Below are 19,882 nucleotides of genomic sequence, written 5' to 3' on the forward strand. Positions count from 1 at the left end.
ATGGCTTGGTAATGGGAAGAGTGTGGGTAGAATAGAATCTCTCTTCATATTGCTCAGGGTCATGTGATAACAGTAGTTTTCATGTTACTCACTCACTCTCTCTCACACAGAGGAACCTCCTCAGGAGAATGGGGTCATCCAGAGCACCCAGGGCCTGTACAGCTCCACCTCCACTCCGGCCTCAGACGACGAGCCCTTCTCCACATACTTTGAGGAGAAGGTGCCCATTCCAGAGGATGTCACCCAGGTGCTGAGGCCATGTGCCCTATGACCGCACACAGATTATTAACACAGCCTAGAAACTCACAGGGATTATTAACATAGAGCCTATGATCTCAGGGGTTATGACGTCAAGGTCTATGACCTCACACAGATTAACCCAGAGCCTATGGCATCACATGCGCAATTATGACCTTATAAAATACAGTACCAGTCAAATGTTTGGACACACCTACTCATTCAAGGGTTTTTCTTTTCTTTTGACTATTTTCTACATTTAAGAATAATAGTGAAGACATCAGAACTATGAAATAACACATGGAATCATGTAATAACCAAAACAGTGTTAATCAAAATATATTTTATAATTTAAATTATTTGAAGTAGCCACCCTTTGCCTTGATGACAGCTTTGCACACTCTTGGCATTCTCTCAACCAGCTTCATGAGGAAGGCTTTTTCAAAAGTCTTGAAGGAGTTCCCACATTTGCTGAGCACTTGTTCGCTGCTTTTCCTTCATTCTGCGGTCCAACTTATCCCAAACCATCAATCAAATCCAATTGTATTTGTCACATGCGCCAAATACAACAGGTGTAGACCTTACAGTGGAATGCTTACTTACAAGCCCTTAACTGTTTTTTTAAACGTTTTTAAGAAAATACCTATTAAAAAAAGAAGTAAGAGATAAGAATAACAAATGATTAAAGAGCAGCAGCAAATAACAATAGCGGGGCTATATACAGGGGGTACCGGTACAGAGTCAATGTGCGGAGGCACCGGTGTCGAGGTAATATGTACATGTAGGTATAGGTAAAGTGACTGCATAGATGAAACAGAGTAGCAGCCGCGTTCCAGAGGGGGGAAGGCAATGCAAATACTCCGGGGAGCCATTTGATTAGCTCTTCAGGCGTCTTATGGCTTGGGGGTAGAAGCTGTTTGGAAGCCTCTTGGATCTAAACTTGGCACTCTGGTACGGCTTGCCGTGCGGTAGCAGAGGGAACAGTCTATCACTAGGGTGGCTGGAGTCTTTGACAATTGTTTGAGCCTTCATCTGACACCGCCTGGTATATAGGTCCTGGATGGCAGGAAGCTTGGCCCCGGTGATGTACTGGGATGTGCGGACTATCTTCTGTAGTGCCTTGAGGTCGGAGGCCGAGTAGTTTCCATACCAGGCAGTGATGCAACCAGTCAGGATGCTCTTGATGGTGCAGCTGTAAAACCTTTTGAGGATCTGAGGACCCATGCCAAATCTTTTCAGTCTCCTGAGGGGGAATATGTTTTGTCGTGCCCTCTTCACGACTGTCTTGGTGTGCTTGGACCATGATAGTTTTTTGGTGATGTAGACGCCAAGGAACTCAACTCTCAACCTGCTCCACTACAGCCCTGTCGATGAGAATGGGGGTGTGCTCGGTCCTCCTTTTCCTGTAGTCCATAATCATCTCCTTTGTCTTGATCATGTTGAGGGTGAGGTAGTTGTCCTGGCACCACACAGTCAGGTATCAGCCTATAGGGAGTAGGTCCGTCTCATCGTTGTCGGTGATCAGGCCTAGCACTTGTGTCAACAGCAAACTTAATAATGGTGTTGTAGTCGTGCCTGGCTGTGCAGTCATGAGTGAACAGGGAGTACGGGAATCTCTTATAAAATGGGTTAAAATTATGTATAGTAACCCTAGGTGTAAAATAGTAAATAATGGCTACATCTCAGAAAGTTTTAAACTATCTAGAGGAGTAAAACAAGGTTGTCCACTATCGGCATATCTATTTATTATTGCCATCGAAATGTTAGCTGTTAGAATTAGATCAAACATTAATATTAAAGGATTAGAAATCCATGGCTTAAAAACTAAGGTGTCATTGTACGCTGATGATTCATGTTTTCTTTTAAAACCACAACTAGAGTCTCTCCAGGGCCTCATAGAGGATCTAGATACCTTTGCTATCCTCTCTGGATTAAAACCAAATTATGATAAATGTACCATATTACGTATTGGATCACTAAAAAATACACATTTTATATTGCCATGTAGTTTACCAATTAAATGGTCTGACGGAGATGTGGACATACTCGGTATAAAAATCCCAAAAGAAAGAAATGATCTCACTCCAATAAATTTTTATAGAAAGTTAGCAAAAATAGATAAGATCTTGCTACCATGGAAAGGAAAATACCTGTCTATTTGTGGAAAGATCACCCTAATTAACTCTTTAGTCATATCACAGTTTACCTATTTGCTTATGGTTTTGCCTACACCTAGTGACCTGTTTTTTAAATTATATGAACAAAAAATATTCAATTTTATTTGGAACGGCAAGCCAGATAAAATTAAAAGGGCCTATTTATATAACGAATATGAATTCGGAGGGCAGAAATTATTAAATATTAAAGCATTAGACCTCTCACTAAAGGCATCGGTCATACAAAAGTTATACTTAAATCCAAACTGGTTCTCTAGTAAACTGGTACGAATGTCTCATCCTATGTTCAAGAAGGGCCTTTTTCCCTTTATTCAGATTACACCTGCTCATTTTCGGTTGTTTGAAAAGGAAATGATCTCCAAAATATCCTTATTCTTTAAACAAGCCTTAGAAAGTTGGTTGCAATTTCAGTTTAATCCACCTGAAAGGACGGAACAAATAGTACAACAAATATTGTGGTTAAATTCAAATATAATAATTGATAAAAAAACTGTATTTATCGAAGAAATGTTTAAAAAAGGTATAATTTTTGTGAATGATATCATAAATAGGACTGGTGGAGTTATGTCACACATGCAGCTAACACAGACATATGGAAAAGTCTGCTCTACCCAAAATTACAACCAATTAATTGCAGCATTACCACAAAAATGGAAGAGGCAAGTAGAAGGGGAAAAAAGTAAGGAACTTGTATGTCGGCCCTGTATTAAAGAACAAAAATGGTTAAAGAAAAGTGTGATAAATAAAAACATATACCAATTTCATTTAAGGACCAAAAAACTAACAGCTGTGCCATACAAATTGCAAAATAGTTGGGAAGAGATTTTCAATGTACCCATTCCATGGCACATGGTTTATGAATTGATACGCAAAACAACGCCGGATTCAAAACTTCGAATTTTTCAATATAAATTACTGTACAAAATTCTTGCAACTAATAGAATGTTATATATATGGGGTATACAATCTTCCCAGCTCTGCAGATTCTGTTGTGAGGAGGCAGAGTCATTAGATCATTTATTTTGGTATTGTCCATATGTAGCTCGTTTTTGGTCACAGGTCCAGGAATGGCTGAAGAATTGCAACATTTGCCTAAAACTAACGCTACAGATAGCAATACTGGGGGATTTGAAAAGCCATAGTCAATCAATCAATAATATGATAATTATTTTGGCAAAGATGTTTATTTTTAATTTACAATCTGTAGAAGCTATGAGAATAGGAAGGTTCAGGTCTTTTGTGAAGCATCACAGCACAGTTGAGAAATGTATGGCAAATAGAAATCCGAAATGGATGATGTTGGAAGATAGATGGGAGGGGTTGGGTGGAGCTGAAGGGTGGGACTAATAACAAGATAAACAATATAGGGCATACGGGATCTGTGAAATGTGTATAGGTGCGGAGCTTTTGTGAAATAGCACGGTTACAAGTGGAAATAAAATTGGATGGACAACAGAAATAGAGGAAGGACTAAGAACAAATAAGAGAGAACTATTGTAAAGTGGACTGTGTCTGTAAGATAGGTATAAGATGTAGAAATTGAAGGTAAAAGCAGAAGTGTTTATAAGTTTACTCCAATTGGGGGATTGGTGGTAGGGTCGCGGGGAATAATAATAAAGGCATATTCTTTAAAAAAGTATGTATGTCTATATGTGTATGTGTATATGTATGCATACGTGTATGGATATATATATTTACCCCAAAAAATATGGGGGAATGGAAATGATGCAGACAATTACATTGGAAGCAACATTCTTTCCGCAATACTAAGCTGATCCACCCCTAAAAAAAAGAAGAAAAAAAAACACAAAAAAAAACAGGGAGTACAGGAGGGGAGTGAGCTCGCACCCCTGAGGGACACCCCGTCAGGAAGTCCAGGATCCAGTTGCAGAGGGAGGTGTTTAGTCCCAGGGTCCTTAGCTTAGTGATTACCTTTGAGGGCACTATGGTGTTGAACGCTGAGCTGTAGTCAATGAATAGCATTCTCACAAAGGTGTTTCTTTTGTCCAGGTGGGTAAAGGGCGGTGTGAAGTGCAATAGAGATTATATCATTTGTGGATCTGTTTGTGCGGTATGCAAATTGGAGCGGGTCTAGGGTTTCTGGGATAATGGTGTTGATGTGAGCCATGACCAGTTTATCAAAGCATTTCATGGCTACAGATGTGAGTGCTACAGGTCGGTAGTCATTTAGGCAGGTTGCCTTTGTGTTCTTGGGCACAGGGACTATGGTGGTCTGCTTGAAACATGTTGGTATTAGACTCGGACAGGGAGAGGTTGAAAATGTCAGTGAAGACACTTGCCAGTTGGTCAGCGCATGCTCGGAGTACACGTCCTGGTAATCCGTCTGGCCCTACGGACTTGTGAATGTTGACCTGTTTAATGGTCTTACTCACGTCGGCTACTGAGAGCGTTATCACAGTCGTCCGGAACAGTTGGTGCTCTCATGCATGCCTCAGTGTTGCTTGCCTCGACGCGAGCATAGAAGTGATTTAGCTCGTCTGGTAGACTCGTGTCACTCGTCAGCTCTCGGCTGTGCTTCCCTTTGTAGTCTGTAATAGTTTGCAGGCCCTGCCACATCCGACGAGCGTCGGCGCCGGTGTAGTACGATTCAATCTTAGCCCTGTATTGACGCTTTGCCTGTTTGATGGTTCGTCGGAGGGCATAACGAGATTTCTTATAATCTTCCGGGTTAGAGTCCCTCTCCTTGAAAGCGGCAGCTCTACCCTTTAAGCTCGAAAGTTGCCTGTAGTCCATGGCTTCTGGTTGGGGTATGTATATACCTCACTGTGGGGACGGCGTCCTCGATGCACTTATTGATCAAGCAAGTGACTGATGTGGTGTACTTCTTAATGCCATCGGGAAAATCCCTGAACATATTCCAGTCTGTGCTAGCAAAAGTCCTGTCGTTTAACATCTGCTTCATCTGACCACTTTTTTTATAGACGGAGTTACTGGTGCTTCCTGCTTTAATTTTTGCTTGTAAGCAGGAATCGGGAGGATAGAATTATGGTCAGATTAGCCAAATGGAGGGCGAGGGAGAGCTTTGTACGCGTCTCTGTGTGTGGAGTAAAGGTGGTCTTGAATTTTTTCCCCCTCTGGTTGCACATTTAATATGCTGAAGAAATTAGGTAAAACTGATTTAAGTTTCCCTGCATTAAAGTCCCCGGCCACTTGGAATGCCGCCTCTGCATGAGCATTTTCCAGTTTGCTTATGGCTATATACAGCTCATTGAGTACGGTTTCAGTGCCAGCATCGGTCTGTGGTGGTAAGAAAAACACAGGTGTCGTACCAGAGGCTGCTGTTCTGTCCTGACGATAGTGTATAACCTGCCAGCTGTATGTTCTTAATGTCGTCGTTCAGCTACGACTGTGAAACATAAGATATTACCGTTTTTAATGTCCCATTGGTAAGATAAACATGCTTTCAGTTTGTCACATTTATTTTCCAATTGGGTTGAGGTTGGGTGATTGTGGGGTTCAGGTCATCTGATACAGCTCTCCATCACTCTGATTTTTGGTCAAATAGCCCTTACACAGCCTGAAGGTGTGTTCTGGGTCATTGTCCTATTGAAAAGCAGACGATAGTCCCATCAAGCCCAAACCAGATGGGATGGCATATTGCTGCAGAAAGCTATGGTAGCCATGCTGGTTAAGTGTGCCTTGAATTCTAAATAAATCAACGACAGTGTCACGAGCAAAGCACCATCACACCTCCACCTCCATGCTTCACTGTGGTAACCACACATCCGGCGATTATCCGTTCACCTACTGAACCAAAAATCTAAAATTTAGACTCCTTTGACCAAATAACAGATTTCCACCGGTCTATTGTACATTGCTTGTGTTTCTTGGCCCAAGCAAGTCTCTTATTATTGGTGTCCTTTAGTAGTGTTTTCTTTGCCTCAATTTGACCACGAAGGCCCGATTCACACAGTCTCCTCTGAACAGTTGATGTTGAGATGTCTGTTACTTGAACTCTGTGAAGCATTTATTTGGGCTGCCATCTGAGTTGCAGTTAACTCTAATGAACTTATCCTCTGCAGCAGAGGTAACTCTGGGTGTTCCTTTCCTGTGTCGGTCCTCACGAGCCAGTTTCATCATAGCGCTTGATGTTTTTTGCAACTGCACTTGGAGAAACTTTCAAAGTTCTTGAAATGTCCCGGCTTGACTGACCTTCATGTCTTAAAGTAATGATGGACTGTCGTTTCTCTTTGCTTGTTTGAGCTGTTCTTGCCATAATATGGACTTGGTCTTTTACCAAATAGGGCTATCTTCTGTATACCCCCCTACCTTGTCACAACACAACTGATTGGCTGAAACGCATTAAGAAGGAATGAAATTCCACAAATGATCTTTTAACAAGGCACACCTGTTATTTGAAATGCATTGCAGGTGATTACCTCATGAAGCTGGTTGAGAGAATGCCAAGTCTGCACAGCTGTCATCGTGGCAAAGGGTGGCTATATAATATATTTTGTTTCGTTTAACACTTTTTTAGCTTACTACATGATTCCATAGTTTTGATGTCTTCACTATTATTATACAATGTAGAAAAATGTAAAAAAAATAAAGAAACCCTTGATTGAGTAGTGTGTCGACTTCCGACTGGTACTGTATATTACTTCAGTTATTGAGTCATAGAGCCTATGGCATAACAGGGATTATCATGACATCACAGGGCCTATCTTCTAAGTGCGTATGACCTCAAAGAGCATATTACCCTAAGCTTATGACCTGAATAAAGTGATACACAAAGATACTATTAATATAGAATAATTTAGAAATTATAATTTCAATGACCGGTAATTCTTCATGCTAAGATTTATTTTCAGGCGTTGATTGTAATATTTTAGATCCTCTCTTTTCAGATGTTCAGTTTCCGTAAACTCTGGGCCTTTACGGGACCTGGTTTCTTGATGAGCATCGCCTATCTTGACCCAGGGAACATCGAGTCTGACCTGCAGTCTGGTGCTAAAGCTGGCTTTAAGGTGAACACAAACCTTCATTCAAGGGACAGGGGTACCAAGTCAAATCATATGTTATTCGTCATGTGCTTCGTAACCAACAGGTGTAGACCAACAGTGAAATGCTTACTTACGGGCCCTTCCTAACAATTCAGAGAAAGAAAAATAGAGAAATAATAGATAAGTAATAGGTAATACACAATGAGTAACAATAACTTGGCTATATACATGGGGTACAAATACCGAGTTGATGTGCTGGCGTACGAGGTAATTGTGGTAGATATGTACAGTGCATTCAAAGTATTCAGACCCCTTCCCCTTTTCACATTTTGATGCGTTAGTCTTATTCAAAAATTGATTTAAAGCAAATTTTATCTCATTAATCTACACACAATACCACCTAATGACAAAGCGAAACCAGGTTTTTAGAAATACCTTATTTACATAAGTATTCAGACTCTTTGCTATAAGACTGGAAATTTAGCTCTGCTGCATCCTGTTTACCATTGATCATCCTTGATGTTTCTATAACTTGATTGGAGTCCACCTGTGATACATTCAATTGATTGGACCTGATTTGGAAAGGCACACACCTGTGTGTATATAAGGTCCCACAGTTGACAGTGCGTGTCAGAGCAAAAACCAAGCCACGAGGTCGAATCTGGAGGAAACCTGGCACCATCCCTACGGGGAAGCATGGCGGTGGCATCATGCTGTGGGGATGTTTTTCAGCGGCAGGGACTGGGAGACTAGTCAGGATCGAAGCAAAAATGAACGGAGCAAAGTACAGAGAGATCCTTGATGAAAACCTGCTCAGCACCTCAGACTGGGGCAACGGTTCACCTTCCAACCGGACAACTATCTTAAGCATGTAGTGGTATTTATTAGAGAGGGGTAAAGAAAGATTTTGTTCGGGTGCCAGGCAGGTATTAACCATGCCGAAAGGAAAAGAGTAGAATAGAGAGAGTACCACTACCAGACCCACACACATCAGCAGAAGAGACTGCCTAGAGTGTAGCCTGTTTATCAGATAGCCAGTGGAGAGAAAAGAGAATACACACCCTATAAAACCCACAGCACAGCGCAGGGGTAACCCCACCAAGAATACCTCATATAATAACAATGGCAGAGCAATTGAACAGCAACTTCATACCAGAAAGAACCCAGTCATCAACAGAGGATTTGCAATAATCTGTATTCTCTTCCAGTGGAGGAGTGCAGAGGGTATGAATGTGGGGGGTGTTCATCGACACAACAAAGGCCTTAAATGTCCACAATCTTCTTGGCCACATGTCCATAGTACACCCCACCTCAATACAGTTCAAATAACAATACACAACTTTAAAGCAACCTCCCTTTTAACTAAAATGTCCACCCAAATACTTCTGTCAGGGCAATAATAGTCCAGCTCTAATGAACTTCAATGGGAAGTGCATTTGAAAAATAGAGTCTGTTGCAGGGTAAAGCACTGGAACGATAGAGGGAAGAGAAAGAGAGAAAGGGAACAAGAGAGGTCTTCAGGCGTGCCGGTGTACTGTCTGACTGTCCGATGGTTTGTAGCTTAAAGCTTCGCAACAATTTTGCTACTAATCCATGGAATCCATAACCGTCGCGGTCCCAAACGAAAACAACCACGACGTAGAGCCATCACACCGATGATTGAGTTAAATACTTTATAACTACATACGCTGAAAACAAACAAAACTTCTGCAGCATAGCACACACAATCAAACTGTCGCGCCACCCAAGAGCAGCTCCTCAAAGAGCTGAACGAGCCGCCTTTATCTCCTCCTTCCTTACTGCTCATGCGCTCTTAAAGTGGCAGGGCACGGTGAAGGCTCCGTGCAGGATTTCGCCACAAGCACACAGCCAAGACAACGCAGGAGTGGCTTCCGGGACAAGTCTGAATGTCCTTGAGTTGCTCGTACTTGAACCCGATTTGAACACTGACTTGAACCCTGAAAATAGCTGTGCAGCGATGCTCCCCATCCAACCTGACAGAGCTTTTGCAGAGAATGGGAGAAACGCCGCAAATTCAGGTGTGCAAAGCTTGTAGAGTCAAAACCAAGAAGACTTGAGGCTGTAATTGCTGCCAAAGGTGCTTCAACAAAGTACTAAGTAAAAGGTCTGAATACTTACAATACCAGTCAAAAGTTTGGACAAACCTACTCAAGAGTTTATTTCTTTATTTTTACTATTTTCTAAATTATTATTCTACAGTGAAGACACCTAACCTGTGAAATAACACATTGAATAATCTAAAATATATTTTACATTTAAATTTTTAAATTTTAGTCATTTAGCAGACGCTCTTATCCAGAGCGACTTACAGTAGAGTGCATACATTTTATTACATTTTTACATACTTAGACAAGGATATCCCTACCGGCCAAACCCTCCCTAACCCGAAAGACGCTATGCCAATTGTGCGTCGCCCCACGGACCTCCCGGTTGCGGCTGGCTGCGACAGAGCCTGGGCGTGAACCCAGCCCAGCCTGGGCGCGAACCCAGAGACTCTGGTGGCGCAGCTAGCACTGCGATGCAGTGCCCTATACCACTGCGCCAGCCAAATTTTGATTTGATTAACACTTTTTTGATTACTACATTATTCCAAGAAGTCACCCTTTGTCTTTGACAGCTTTGCACACTTGGCATTCTCCCAACCAGCATCACCTGGAATGCTTTTCCAATAGTCTTGAATGAGTTCCCACATTCTGCGCACTTGTTGGCTGCTTTTCCTTCACTCTCCTCCTTGGTCAGATAGCCCTTACACAGCCTGAAGGTGTGTTGAGTAATTGTCCTGTTGGAAAAACAAATGATAGTCCCACTAAGCTCAAATCAAATGGGATGGTGTATTGCTGCAGAATGACTGTGGTAGCCATGCTGGTTAAGTGTGCCTTTTTGAATTCTAAATAAATCAGACACTGTCCCCAGCAAGGCGCCATCACACTACCGCCATGCTTCACGGTGGGAACCACACATGCGGAGATCATCCATTCACCTACTCTGCGTCTCACAAAGACACGGCGGTTGGAACCAAAAATCTCCAATTTGGTCTCCAGACCAAAGGACAGATTTCCACTGGTCTAATGTCCATTGCTCGTGTTTCTTGGCCCAAGCAAGTTTCTTCTTATTATTGGTGTCCTTTAGTGGTGTTTTCTTTGCAGAAATTTGACCATGAAGGCCTGATTTCATGCAGTCTCCTCTGAACAGTTGATGTTGAGATGTGTCTGTTACTTGAACTCTGAAGCATTTATTTGGGATGCAATTTCTGAGGCTGGTAACGCTAATGAACTTATCCTCTGCAGCAGAGGTAACTCTGGGTCTTCCTTTCCTGTGTCGTTCCTCATGAGAGCCAGTTTCATTATAGCGCTTGATAACTGGCAGGTGACTTCACAGACATTTTCTACATGTCCCTGACTGAGTCTGTAATACCAACATGTTTCAAGCAGACCACCATAGTCCCTGTGCCCAAGAACACAAAGGCAACCTGCCTAAATGACTACCGACCTGTAGCACTCACAACTGTTGCCATGAAGTGCTTTGAAAGGTTGTTAATGGCTCACATCAACACCATTATCCCAGAAACCCTAGACCCATTCCTGTTTGCATACCACCCAAACAGATCCACAGATGATGCAATCTCTATTGCACTCCACACTGCCCTTTCCCACCTGGACAAAAGGAACACTTATGTGAGAATGCTATTCAGTGACTAAAGCTCAGCGTTCAACACCATAGTGCCCTCAAAGCTCATCACTAAGCGAAGGACCCTGGGCCTAAACACCTCCCTCTACAACAGGATCCTGGACTTCCTGACGGGCCGCCCCCAGGTGGTGAGGGTAGGTAGCAACACATTTGCCATGCTGATCCTCAACACTAGAACTCCACAGGGGTGCGTGCTCAGTCCCCTCCTGTACTCCCTGTTCACCCACGACTGCATGGCCAGGCACGACTCCAACACCATCATTAAGTTTGCTGACAACACAACAGTGGTAAACCTGATCACCGACAATGACGAGACAGCCTATAGGGAGGAGGTCAGAGACCTGGCCGGGTGGTGCCAGAATAACAACCTATCCCTCAACGTAACCAAGACTAAGGAGATGATTGTGGACTACAGGAAAAATGAGGACCGAGCACGTCCCCATTCACGGGGCTGTAGTAGAGCAGGTTGAGAGCTTCAAGGTCCTTGGTGTCCACATCACCAACACACTATCATGGTCCAAACACACCAAGACAGTTGTGAAGAGGGCACGACAGCCTATTCCCCCTCAGGAAACTAAAAAGATTTGGCATGGGTCCTGAGATCCTCAAAAGGTTTTACAGCTGCAACATCGAGAGCATCTTGACTGGTTGCATCACTGCCTGGTACGGCAATTGCTCGGCCTCTGACCGCAAGGCACTACAGAGGGTAGTGCGTACGGCCCAGTACATCACTGGGGCTAAGCTGCCTGCCATCCAGGACCTCTATACCAGGCGGTGTCAGATGAAGACCCTAAAAATTGTCAAAGACCTCAGCCACCCCAGTCATAGACTGTTCTCTCTACTACCGCATGGCAAGCGGTACCGGAGTGCCAAGTCTAGGACAAAAAGGCTTCTCAACAGTTTTTATCCCTAAGCCGTAAGACTCCTGAACAGGTACTCAAATGGCTACCCGGACTATTTGCGTTGTGTTTTTGCATCTGTTTTATCTCTTTACTTACCTATTGTTCACCTATTACCTTTTTTGCACTATTGGTTAGAGCCTGTAAGTAAGCATTTCACTGTAAGGTCTACACCTGTTGTATTCGGCGCACGTGACAGACTTTGACTTTATTTGAATTAATCGGCCATGCCAATTTAATCGGTTGACCTCTAATGCAGATAACCAAATAGCAACTCAGACTATCTATTTAACTAACTATTTTGCCATGGTGCTGTCTGCCTAGGAAGAGAGCTCCTGTACCGTTTGTAAATATTTAATACTTTTTTTGTTAAATTTTTAAATACACTTTTTTTTTTTTCTCTGTATTCATCACATGGTGGTGTTCAATTTCAAAGTTACAGGACTTTGATGTTTATTCTGTGTTTGCTTTCGCTAGCTGGATGGCTAATGTTTGCGTTTTAAATAATGCAGCAGTAGCTCTGGCTTTTTTGTTTCACCTGCCGGTTGGAAGGTGGAGATTATGGTGTCAGAGGCGGAGGGACTGTTCCTGACCACTGCTGATGTGTGGTTGATTTTTCTGGTGCTTTACTGCAGTAGAAGCATCACTCAGTTGGGTGTTACACTGTCGGCAATGGAGGATCAGCTACCTATGGAGGAGTGACTACTATGAAGGAACTGGGAACTTCAGACAAAGGGATGGACCCTGATGAAGAGCTTCTGGCTTGACTGACAGACTGACTTTCACCCTGGCTGTACTGTAGCATTGATGCTCCCTCTCAAGCCATAGAGTTTTCCAAACTGCCTCATCTCCATTCGTTTTCCATTAATATTAACATAAGTTTCTAAACATATATATATTTTTTTTAATCCTTGATTTGCAATGTATCCACATGTGGGATGTATTGTGATTTTATTGTCAAATATATAATATTATGGCTTGGGGGTGGTAGAAGCTGTTCAGGGTCCTGTTGGGTCCTGTTGGTTCCAGACTTGGTGCATCGGTCAAGCTTGCTGTGCGGTACCAGAGAGAACAGTCGGTCTTGGGTGGCTGGAGTCTGACAGTTTTTAGGGCCTTCCTCACACCGCCTGGTATAGAGGTCCTGGATGGCAGGGAGCTCGGCCCCAGTGATGTACTGGGGCATACGCACTACCCTCTGTAGTGCCTTGCGGTTGGATGCCAACTAAGCAGTGATGTAGCCAGTCAAGATGCTTTCAATGGTGCGACTGTAGAGATTTCTGAACCATGCTCAAATTCGAAGACAAATAATTTACTCAAAGGCAAAGTTCTATCTCCGGTTGGACAGTTATGTTTTATTCTATAATCAGCATTCCCTATTACATCTGGTCTTTTTGCCCTTGATTATGTTTAATTTACTCCCATGCTTCATCACCATTATTTTGTCCCCCCCTCTCGCTCTCTTTCTCTCTCAGCTCCTGTGGGTGTTGTTGGGGGCCACCATCATCGGCCTCCTCCTGCAGAGACTGGCTGCACGCCTGGGGGTCGTCACAGGGATGCACCTCGCAGAGGTCTGCAACCGCCAGTACCCCACTGTGAGTAACCCTCCCTCGCCCTACACCATATAGAAGGGTTTGGTTTAAATGAATTGAATGATGAATGATGATGATGAATTCTATGTGTTATACTCAGTCTTGCTCTCCACACCTCCATCCCGTCCAAGGTTCCTCGTATTATTCTGTGGCTGATGGTGGAGCTGGCCATCATCGGCTCAGACATGCAGGAGGTCATCGGCTGTGCCATTGCCTTCAACCTCCTCTCTATGGGCAGGTAGCTACAGTACCACCCGCCAGCGCCCAACCAAGCCACACTTTACTACACAAAGAGTGCATCCCAAATAACACCCTATTTCCTATATAGTGCCCCCTGTTCAAAAGTAGTGCACTATATAGGGTGACATTTGGGATACTGACAAAGGCATTCAACGGGTGCTCTAGCGGTCAATGTATTGGGGTCAAACTAACATTGTTGTTTGCTATCTACCAGGATTCCACTTTGGGGAGGTGTCCTCATCACCATCATTGACACCTTTGTGTTCCTTTTTCTAGATAAATATGGTGAGTGTTTCTTTGACACATTAAGATGTCTGTGATTTAAGTCCTTGGGCACAGGTGTGTGTATGTATTTCTGTCTGGGCGTGTTTCAAAATTATTTCCGACTTTTGTTTTTTAGGCTTGAGGAAACTTGAAGCCTTCTTTGGGTTTCTCATCACCATCATGGCTATAAGCTTTGGGTATGAGGTAAGAACAAGCTTTTCCCTGTGTTCATCTTTTAAAAAAAAAAAAAAAAATCCCCTTCTGTAAACCTGCCAGCTGGTTTTTATAGTATATAGCGCAGCTTTGATAGAATTTGGTGGGTTTTCTTTTCTGCATTTGTGTGTATCTGACTGCCATCTCATGTGTATGTACCTGTAGTATGTGATGGTGCGTCCGGACCAGGGGGAGCTGCTGAAGGGGATGTTTCTGCCGTACTGTGAGAACTGTGATTCTGCCCAGATGGAGCAGGCTGTGGGCATCGTAGGAGCAGTCATCATGCCCCACAATATCTACCTGCACTCTGCCCTCGTCAAGGTAGGTCTCTTGCATCATGACATAGTGAAAGTCTTACACTCCTCTATACTATGACATAGGAGTCAAAGACCTGCTTTATGACGTACTACAGAGTCAAAGATCTTCACTATGACATAGTAGAGGGTCATCATGGACCTTTACTATGACATATAAAATATTGGTAACGATTTGAAACAATCATTTATACATTTTTGGGCCAAACAACCAGAAAGTACAATGTCACAGGAATTGTGATTTATATTTTAATTCTTTACTTTTAATGATATTTTATTGTCTAGTCTCGGCAAATAGATCGTGGGAACAAGAAGGAGGTGAAGGAGGCCAACAAATACTACTTCATCGAGTCAACTATTGCTCTCTTCATCTCCTTCCTCATCAACGTCTTTGTTGTAGCAGTGTTTGCCGAGGCCTTCTACGACAAAACCAACATTGAGGTGGTGGGTATAATGACTAACCAGACCCAGCATGTCTCCTTGTCTCGTACTGTAACAATCCTTTACAGATGGTTTATACATTAATATAGCATCAGTATGGCACCTCTAAACCAGTGACCTCCCTTGTTTGTGATGTGCTGCTGTTCTTCTGTGTGTCACAGAATGTAAAATGCAATGCATCAGGCAGTCCTCACACAGACCTCTTCCCTCTGGACAACAGCACGCTACAGGTGGACATCTTCAAAGGGGTACATCTTTTAAGGATTAACAACAATCTATATAACCTGTGATATGAAATCACTTTGATACTGTATATACCTGCTTTCTCAGTCAATCATTTTGCCATGAAATTAACATTTGTTCGGTGTTGATAATATGAATAACCATGGGGGGAATTTCTCACTCTATACAGGGGGTGGTGCTGGGTTGTTTCTTTGGCCCTGCGGCCCTCTACATCTGGGCCATCGGGATCCTGGCTGCCGGACAGAGCTCCACCATGACAGGCACTTACTCTGGCCAGTTTGTCATGGAGGTGAGAATGTGCAGAAGTATCCAACTACTGTGTTTGTTTGTGTATGTGAGAGTGCACATTGTATTGTTAACCTTTAAGTCAATCCTTGTGTATGCGTGTGTTGGTGTTTTGTATGTAAACACCTCGGTGTTTTGTCAGTAGGGATGTGTGTTTGTTGACTATTTTCTCTCTCTTCCCCTGCCTCAGGGTTTCCTGAACCTGCGTTGGTCCCGTTTTGCCCGGGTGCTTCTCACCCGCTCCATCGCCATCTTCCCCACCCTGCTGGTGGCCATCTTTCAGGACGTGCAGCACCTAACGGGAATGAACGACTTCCTCAACGTATTGCAGAGCATGCAGGTCAGAGAAGACATGACCAGAGCCCTATCAAAAGTAGTGCACAAAATGGGGAATAGGTTGCCATTTTGTGCCGAAAAAATGGGATGCCGAACGGGTCTGGGGACATGCAGAGAGAGAGAAGAGACAGGGCTTGCTGTTTGGGGTTTTAGGCTGGGTTTCTGTATTGCACTTTGACATCGGCGGATGTAAAAAAGGGCTTTATAAATACATTTGATTGATTAGGGAGGAGAGGAGAAGGGTGCTGGATGGAGAGAGTGAAGACTTGGGCTAGGGACTGCAGGTTAGAGAGGGGTAGCAGCTACTCTGGGCTGGCTTGGGAGTCTTTGGGGGTTTTATACTGATGCATGTATTAAAAGCTATTGAAGGGGACTGAATGTAGTCAGTTCTTACTGTCTCCCTTTGTTCCACAGCTGCCATTTGCTCTGATCCCCATCCTGACCTTCACCAGTCTGACATCCATCATGGATGACTTTGCTAATGGACTGTGAGTCACCATAACCCTCAACCCATATAACACTGAAGATTGCTTCTGTATTTGCACTGACCAACAAATTAATAAATGTGATGACGGGGGATGCATCTCAAATGGATCCTTATTCCCTACATAGTGCCATACCTAGTGCACTCTGTAGGGAATAGGGTGCCATTTGGGACGTAAGATTTGTTTCTGTGTTTTCACTAATCGAACAGCTAATTAATAAATGTGATGACAGTGACACTTTATCATTGATGCCTAACCATCTCGTCTGTGACTGTGCTCCTGAGGGTGTGGAAGATTGGCGGAGGGGTGGTCATCCTGGTGGTCTGTGCCATAAACATGTACTTTGTGGTGGTCTACGTGACCAGCCTGAACAGTGTGGCGCTCTACGTGCTGGTGGCCTTGCTCTGCATAGCCTACCTAAGCTTTGTGTGCTACCTGGTGAGTTACTGTAGTAGTCATTATAACAGCATGGACTGGGTTAGATAAGCATACAACACTGTAGATCAATTCCCAAATAAAGAGGCTACCTTTTGATGCGGAATACTAGATACTGAATGCAGGGATATGGTTTGGAAAGTTGGATTGTAAACTATTATAGGGAGTACAGTGACCCTCTTCTGACCTCCTCCCCACTCTGTGTGTCTACAGACGTGGCATTGTCTGATAGCCCTCGGTGTCTCCTGTCTGGACGTGTCCTGTCTGGGCAGCAGGGTAAGCAACAACCGCCACGCTGTGTTCATTGAGGAACAGCCAGCGTATGACACCTAAAACGGAACAGGACAGTGTTTTAAAGGACAAGACAGACCAAGACGAACGTTGGCTGTGCACAGCAGGTCACCTGCTAGGTGTCGGCAAACGTTGGAGATGTAGAATCGTTGGGAAATGAACAGAAAATGACGTACTCGCTGCACATAAAATGTTCTTGTTGGTCTGTCATGTCCTTCAGGCTTTGAGAGAGAGACTTACACCTTTTTATAGAGAGATTTTAAGACATTTCCTGATATCTCTAATCATGATATCAACACTTCAGAGAACATTTTCCCCCCACTGTTCTAATGGTTTTATCGTGTTCTGTTGAGCTACTGGTATGTGGGGTTTATTATGTAAAACCCAATTACAACAAATGACCTCCTTCCTTTTCAGACAACCCCCTTGTCCCTTTTTAGAGTCCTCATGGTTCAGCTATAGTTTATATCCTATCGCCTGTATTTTCATGCTCAAGCAGAGCTGGTGTGACATTCTTATGCTTTTCAATTAGAAAATTAAGTTTGAATTCTATTTCTCTCAAATTATTGCAGTCCTATTCCAGGTTAAGATGTGACAAGTTATGATCTGGCAAAATGGCAATTCTTAACCTGCTGACATAATAAGCTGAAGTCTACTTTATTTGGCAGCTGCTATCGGTCTGTTTGGTAATTTACTTTTTTCCGTTATTGTACCTCTATGTGAAGACACCATTTATGATTATTTGGTCAAATGTAGAACTTGAGTATATCTCTCCTTGCTGTATTATTGAATTCATTTTTGATTTTTGTTCATTACAATTACAGTTCTCACCTTTCAGAAAAAGAAACCACGGGAAGAGAACACTTTTAGTTTGGGTTGAGCATAATTTCAAAAACTACCTTTTTAGTCAGTATTTTAAACACACCTCACTCTACATTCAAACTGATTTTTTCAGAGTGCATGTGTTTTGAGTTCAAAACGGTTAATATTATAATCTGTTCGTATATTGGGGTTGTTCCCCACTAGAAGTGAGGATTTGGGACAGAAGAATGGACAAGTATGTACAATGATGTGACTAGAAAGGACAAACTTTTTAAGTGTAATATCCTTGTTATGGCGAGTAAGTAAAGAATTCTCGCATATCTTTTAATTGAGAGTTTTGCCAATTGTCTAACACTGTTGTAGACTTTTTGTAATGTGGTACTAATAACATGCCCCTTGCTACCTTTACTAAATTACGTATGTTATAACATACGACTTGAGGTTAGTTTTATCTTGAATGTTAGTTGTAATGTTTTTGATAAACATCAGATTGGAATTACAGGACTGTTTAAAGCGTTCATGAGTAATTTCCTATAATGCCTCAATGCTTTTTCATAAGATTCTATGATTGTTTTCATTCCAACAAAACCTTGGATAGATAACAAAAACCTAGAATTCCAAGTGAGGTCGAAGTCAAACGCTGAAATTCTATTTTAACAAGTTGATTGCCCTTAAAGGGATACTTCGGGATTTTGGCAATGAGGCCCTTTATCTACTTCCCCAGTCGGATGACTTGTGGATACCATTTTTATGTCTTTGCATGCAGTTTGACGGAAGTTGCTAACTAGCATTAGCACAATGACGAAGTCTTGTCATTGGGCTAATGCCAATCAGCATTGGCTCGCAAAACTAACTTCCTTCATAATGGACACCGAGACATAAAAATGGTATCCACAAGTTCATCTGACTGGGACATCGCTTTAAAGAGAAATTGCATCCCAAAAATATATTTTGGTATTTGGTTCATTAGTCCACTGTTGACAGTCCCAAAATGTTTTGCTTGTCAGCAATATATTGTTCTAAGATTGAACATACAAATACAGAACTGGTTTCTTGCTGATGTTTAATGCAACAGACCAATCTGTAAACCTAATTCATGCAGTTCTTGCATGGTCAAGCTCAATCTATTTGACTAAGAATAATATTCAGCAGCTATAAAAGGTTTTAAGGATTTTACGATGTTTTTACCAAGGTTTTAAGAGATGAAACTCAAATGTTACTATCTGTAGTGTCATATCAGTGCCTCTCTGTGTAATACAGGCAGACAGACATGTTGAGCAGACTCTTAGCAGTGCATTGTTTCAATTAGAGGTGTGTTTGAACCCAACTGAACCAAGTGAAGCATACTGTAGATATAAGCTATATGACAGTGTCTGTCTCACTACTGAATAAAGCAACACCATGTATCCAAAATAAAAATCAAAACAAACAAGGATATTTCTAGATGTCTCGTGTCTTGGTGTTCGATAAAGGATTTACGTTTCTTAAACTTTTTTTTCCCTCTTTAATAATAAATAGTTGGGTGTTTACGTTTGTCCTATTTCACACATGCACAAGTGCGTATTATACGCATGTGTGGATTGAAAAGTTTTTTTTTTTGCATATCCCACTCCCCGAGACACCCTCGGAGAGTGGTATCAGATCCAGGGATCAGCCATTGACAGCGACCCTGGAGCAGTTAGGATTAAGTGCCTTGCTCAAGGGCACAGACATGTTTTTTTCCCACCTAGTTGTTGCGGTGTTTCGGACCAGCGACCTTTGGGTTACTGGTCTACCGCTCTTAAACCATGAAATGCTTACTTACAAGCCCTTCACCAACAGTGCAGTTCAACAAGAGTTAAGAAAATATTTATCAAATAAACTAAAGTTAAAAAATAATAAAGTAACACAATATCACAATGAGGCTATATACAGTGGGTACCGAGTCAGTTGAGGTCAA

General features: G+C 42.6%; 1 protein-coding gene across 1 annotated transcript in view; it reads left to right on the plus strand.

Moving 5' to 3' along the window:
* Nucleotides 1–19,882, plus strand: part of LOC129815385 (natural resistance-associated macrophage protein 2-like) — a 41,275-nt gene that overhangs the window by 10,466 nt on the left and 10,927 nt on the right. The window contains exons 3-16 of the mRNA XM_055869162.1: nt 111–247; nt 7,283–7,402; nt 13,458–13,577; nt 13,706–13,812; nt 14,029–14,099; nt 14,215–14,282; nt 14,457–14,612; nt 14,891–15,049; nt 15,208–15,294; nt 15,459–15,578; nt 15,765–15,914; nt 16,325–16,398; nt 16,680–16,833; nt 17,044–17,106. Coding sequence (XP_055725137.1) covers nt 111–247; nt 7,283–7,402; nt 13,458–13,577; nt 13,706–13,812; nt 14,029–14,099; nt 14,215–14,282; nt 14,457–14,612; nt 14,891–15,049; nt 15,208–15,294; nt 15,459–15,578; nt 15,765–15,914; nt 16,325–16,398; nt 16,680–16,833; nt 17,044–17,106 — 1,586 coding nt within the window. The remainder of the gene's footprint in view (nt 1–110; nt 248–7,282; nt 7,403–13,457; nt 13,578–13,705; nt 13,813–14,028; nt 14,100–14,214; nt 14,283–14,456; nt 14,613–14,890; nt 15,050–15,207; nt 15,295–15,458; nt 15,579–15,764; nt 15,915–16,324; nt 16,399–16,679; nt 16,834–17,043; nt 17,107–19,882) is intronic.

Source organism: Salvelinus fontinalis, chromosome 18 (assembly GCF_029448725.1).
Source record: "Salvelinus fontinalis isolate EN_2023a chromosome 18, ASM2944872v1, whole genome shotgun sequence".
Lineage (NCBI taxonomy): Eukaryota > Metazoa > Chordata > Actinopteri > Salmoniformes > Salmonidae > Salvelinus > Salvelinus fontinalis.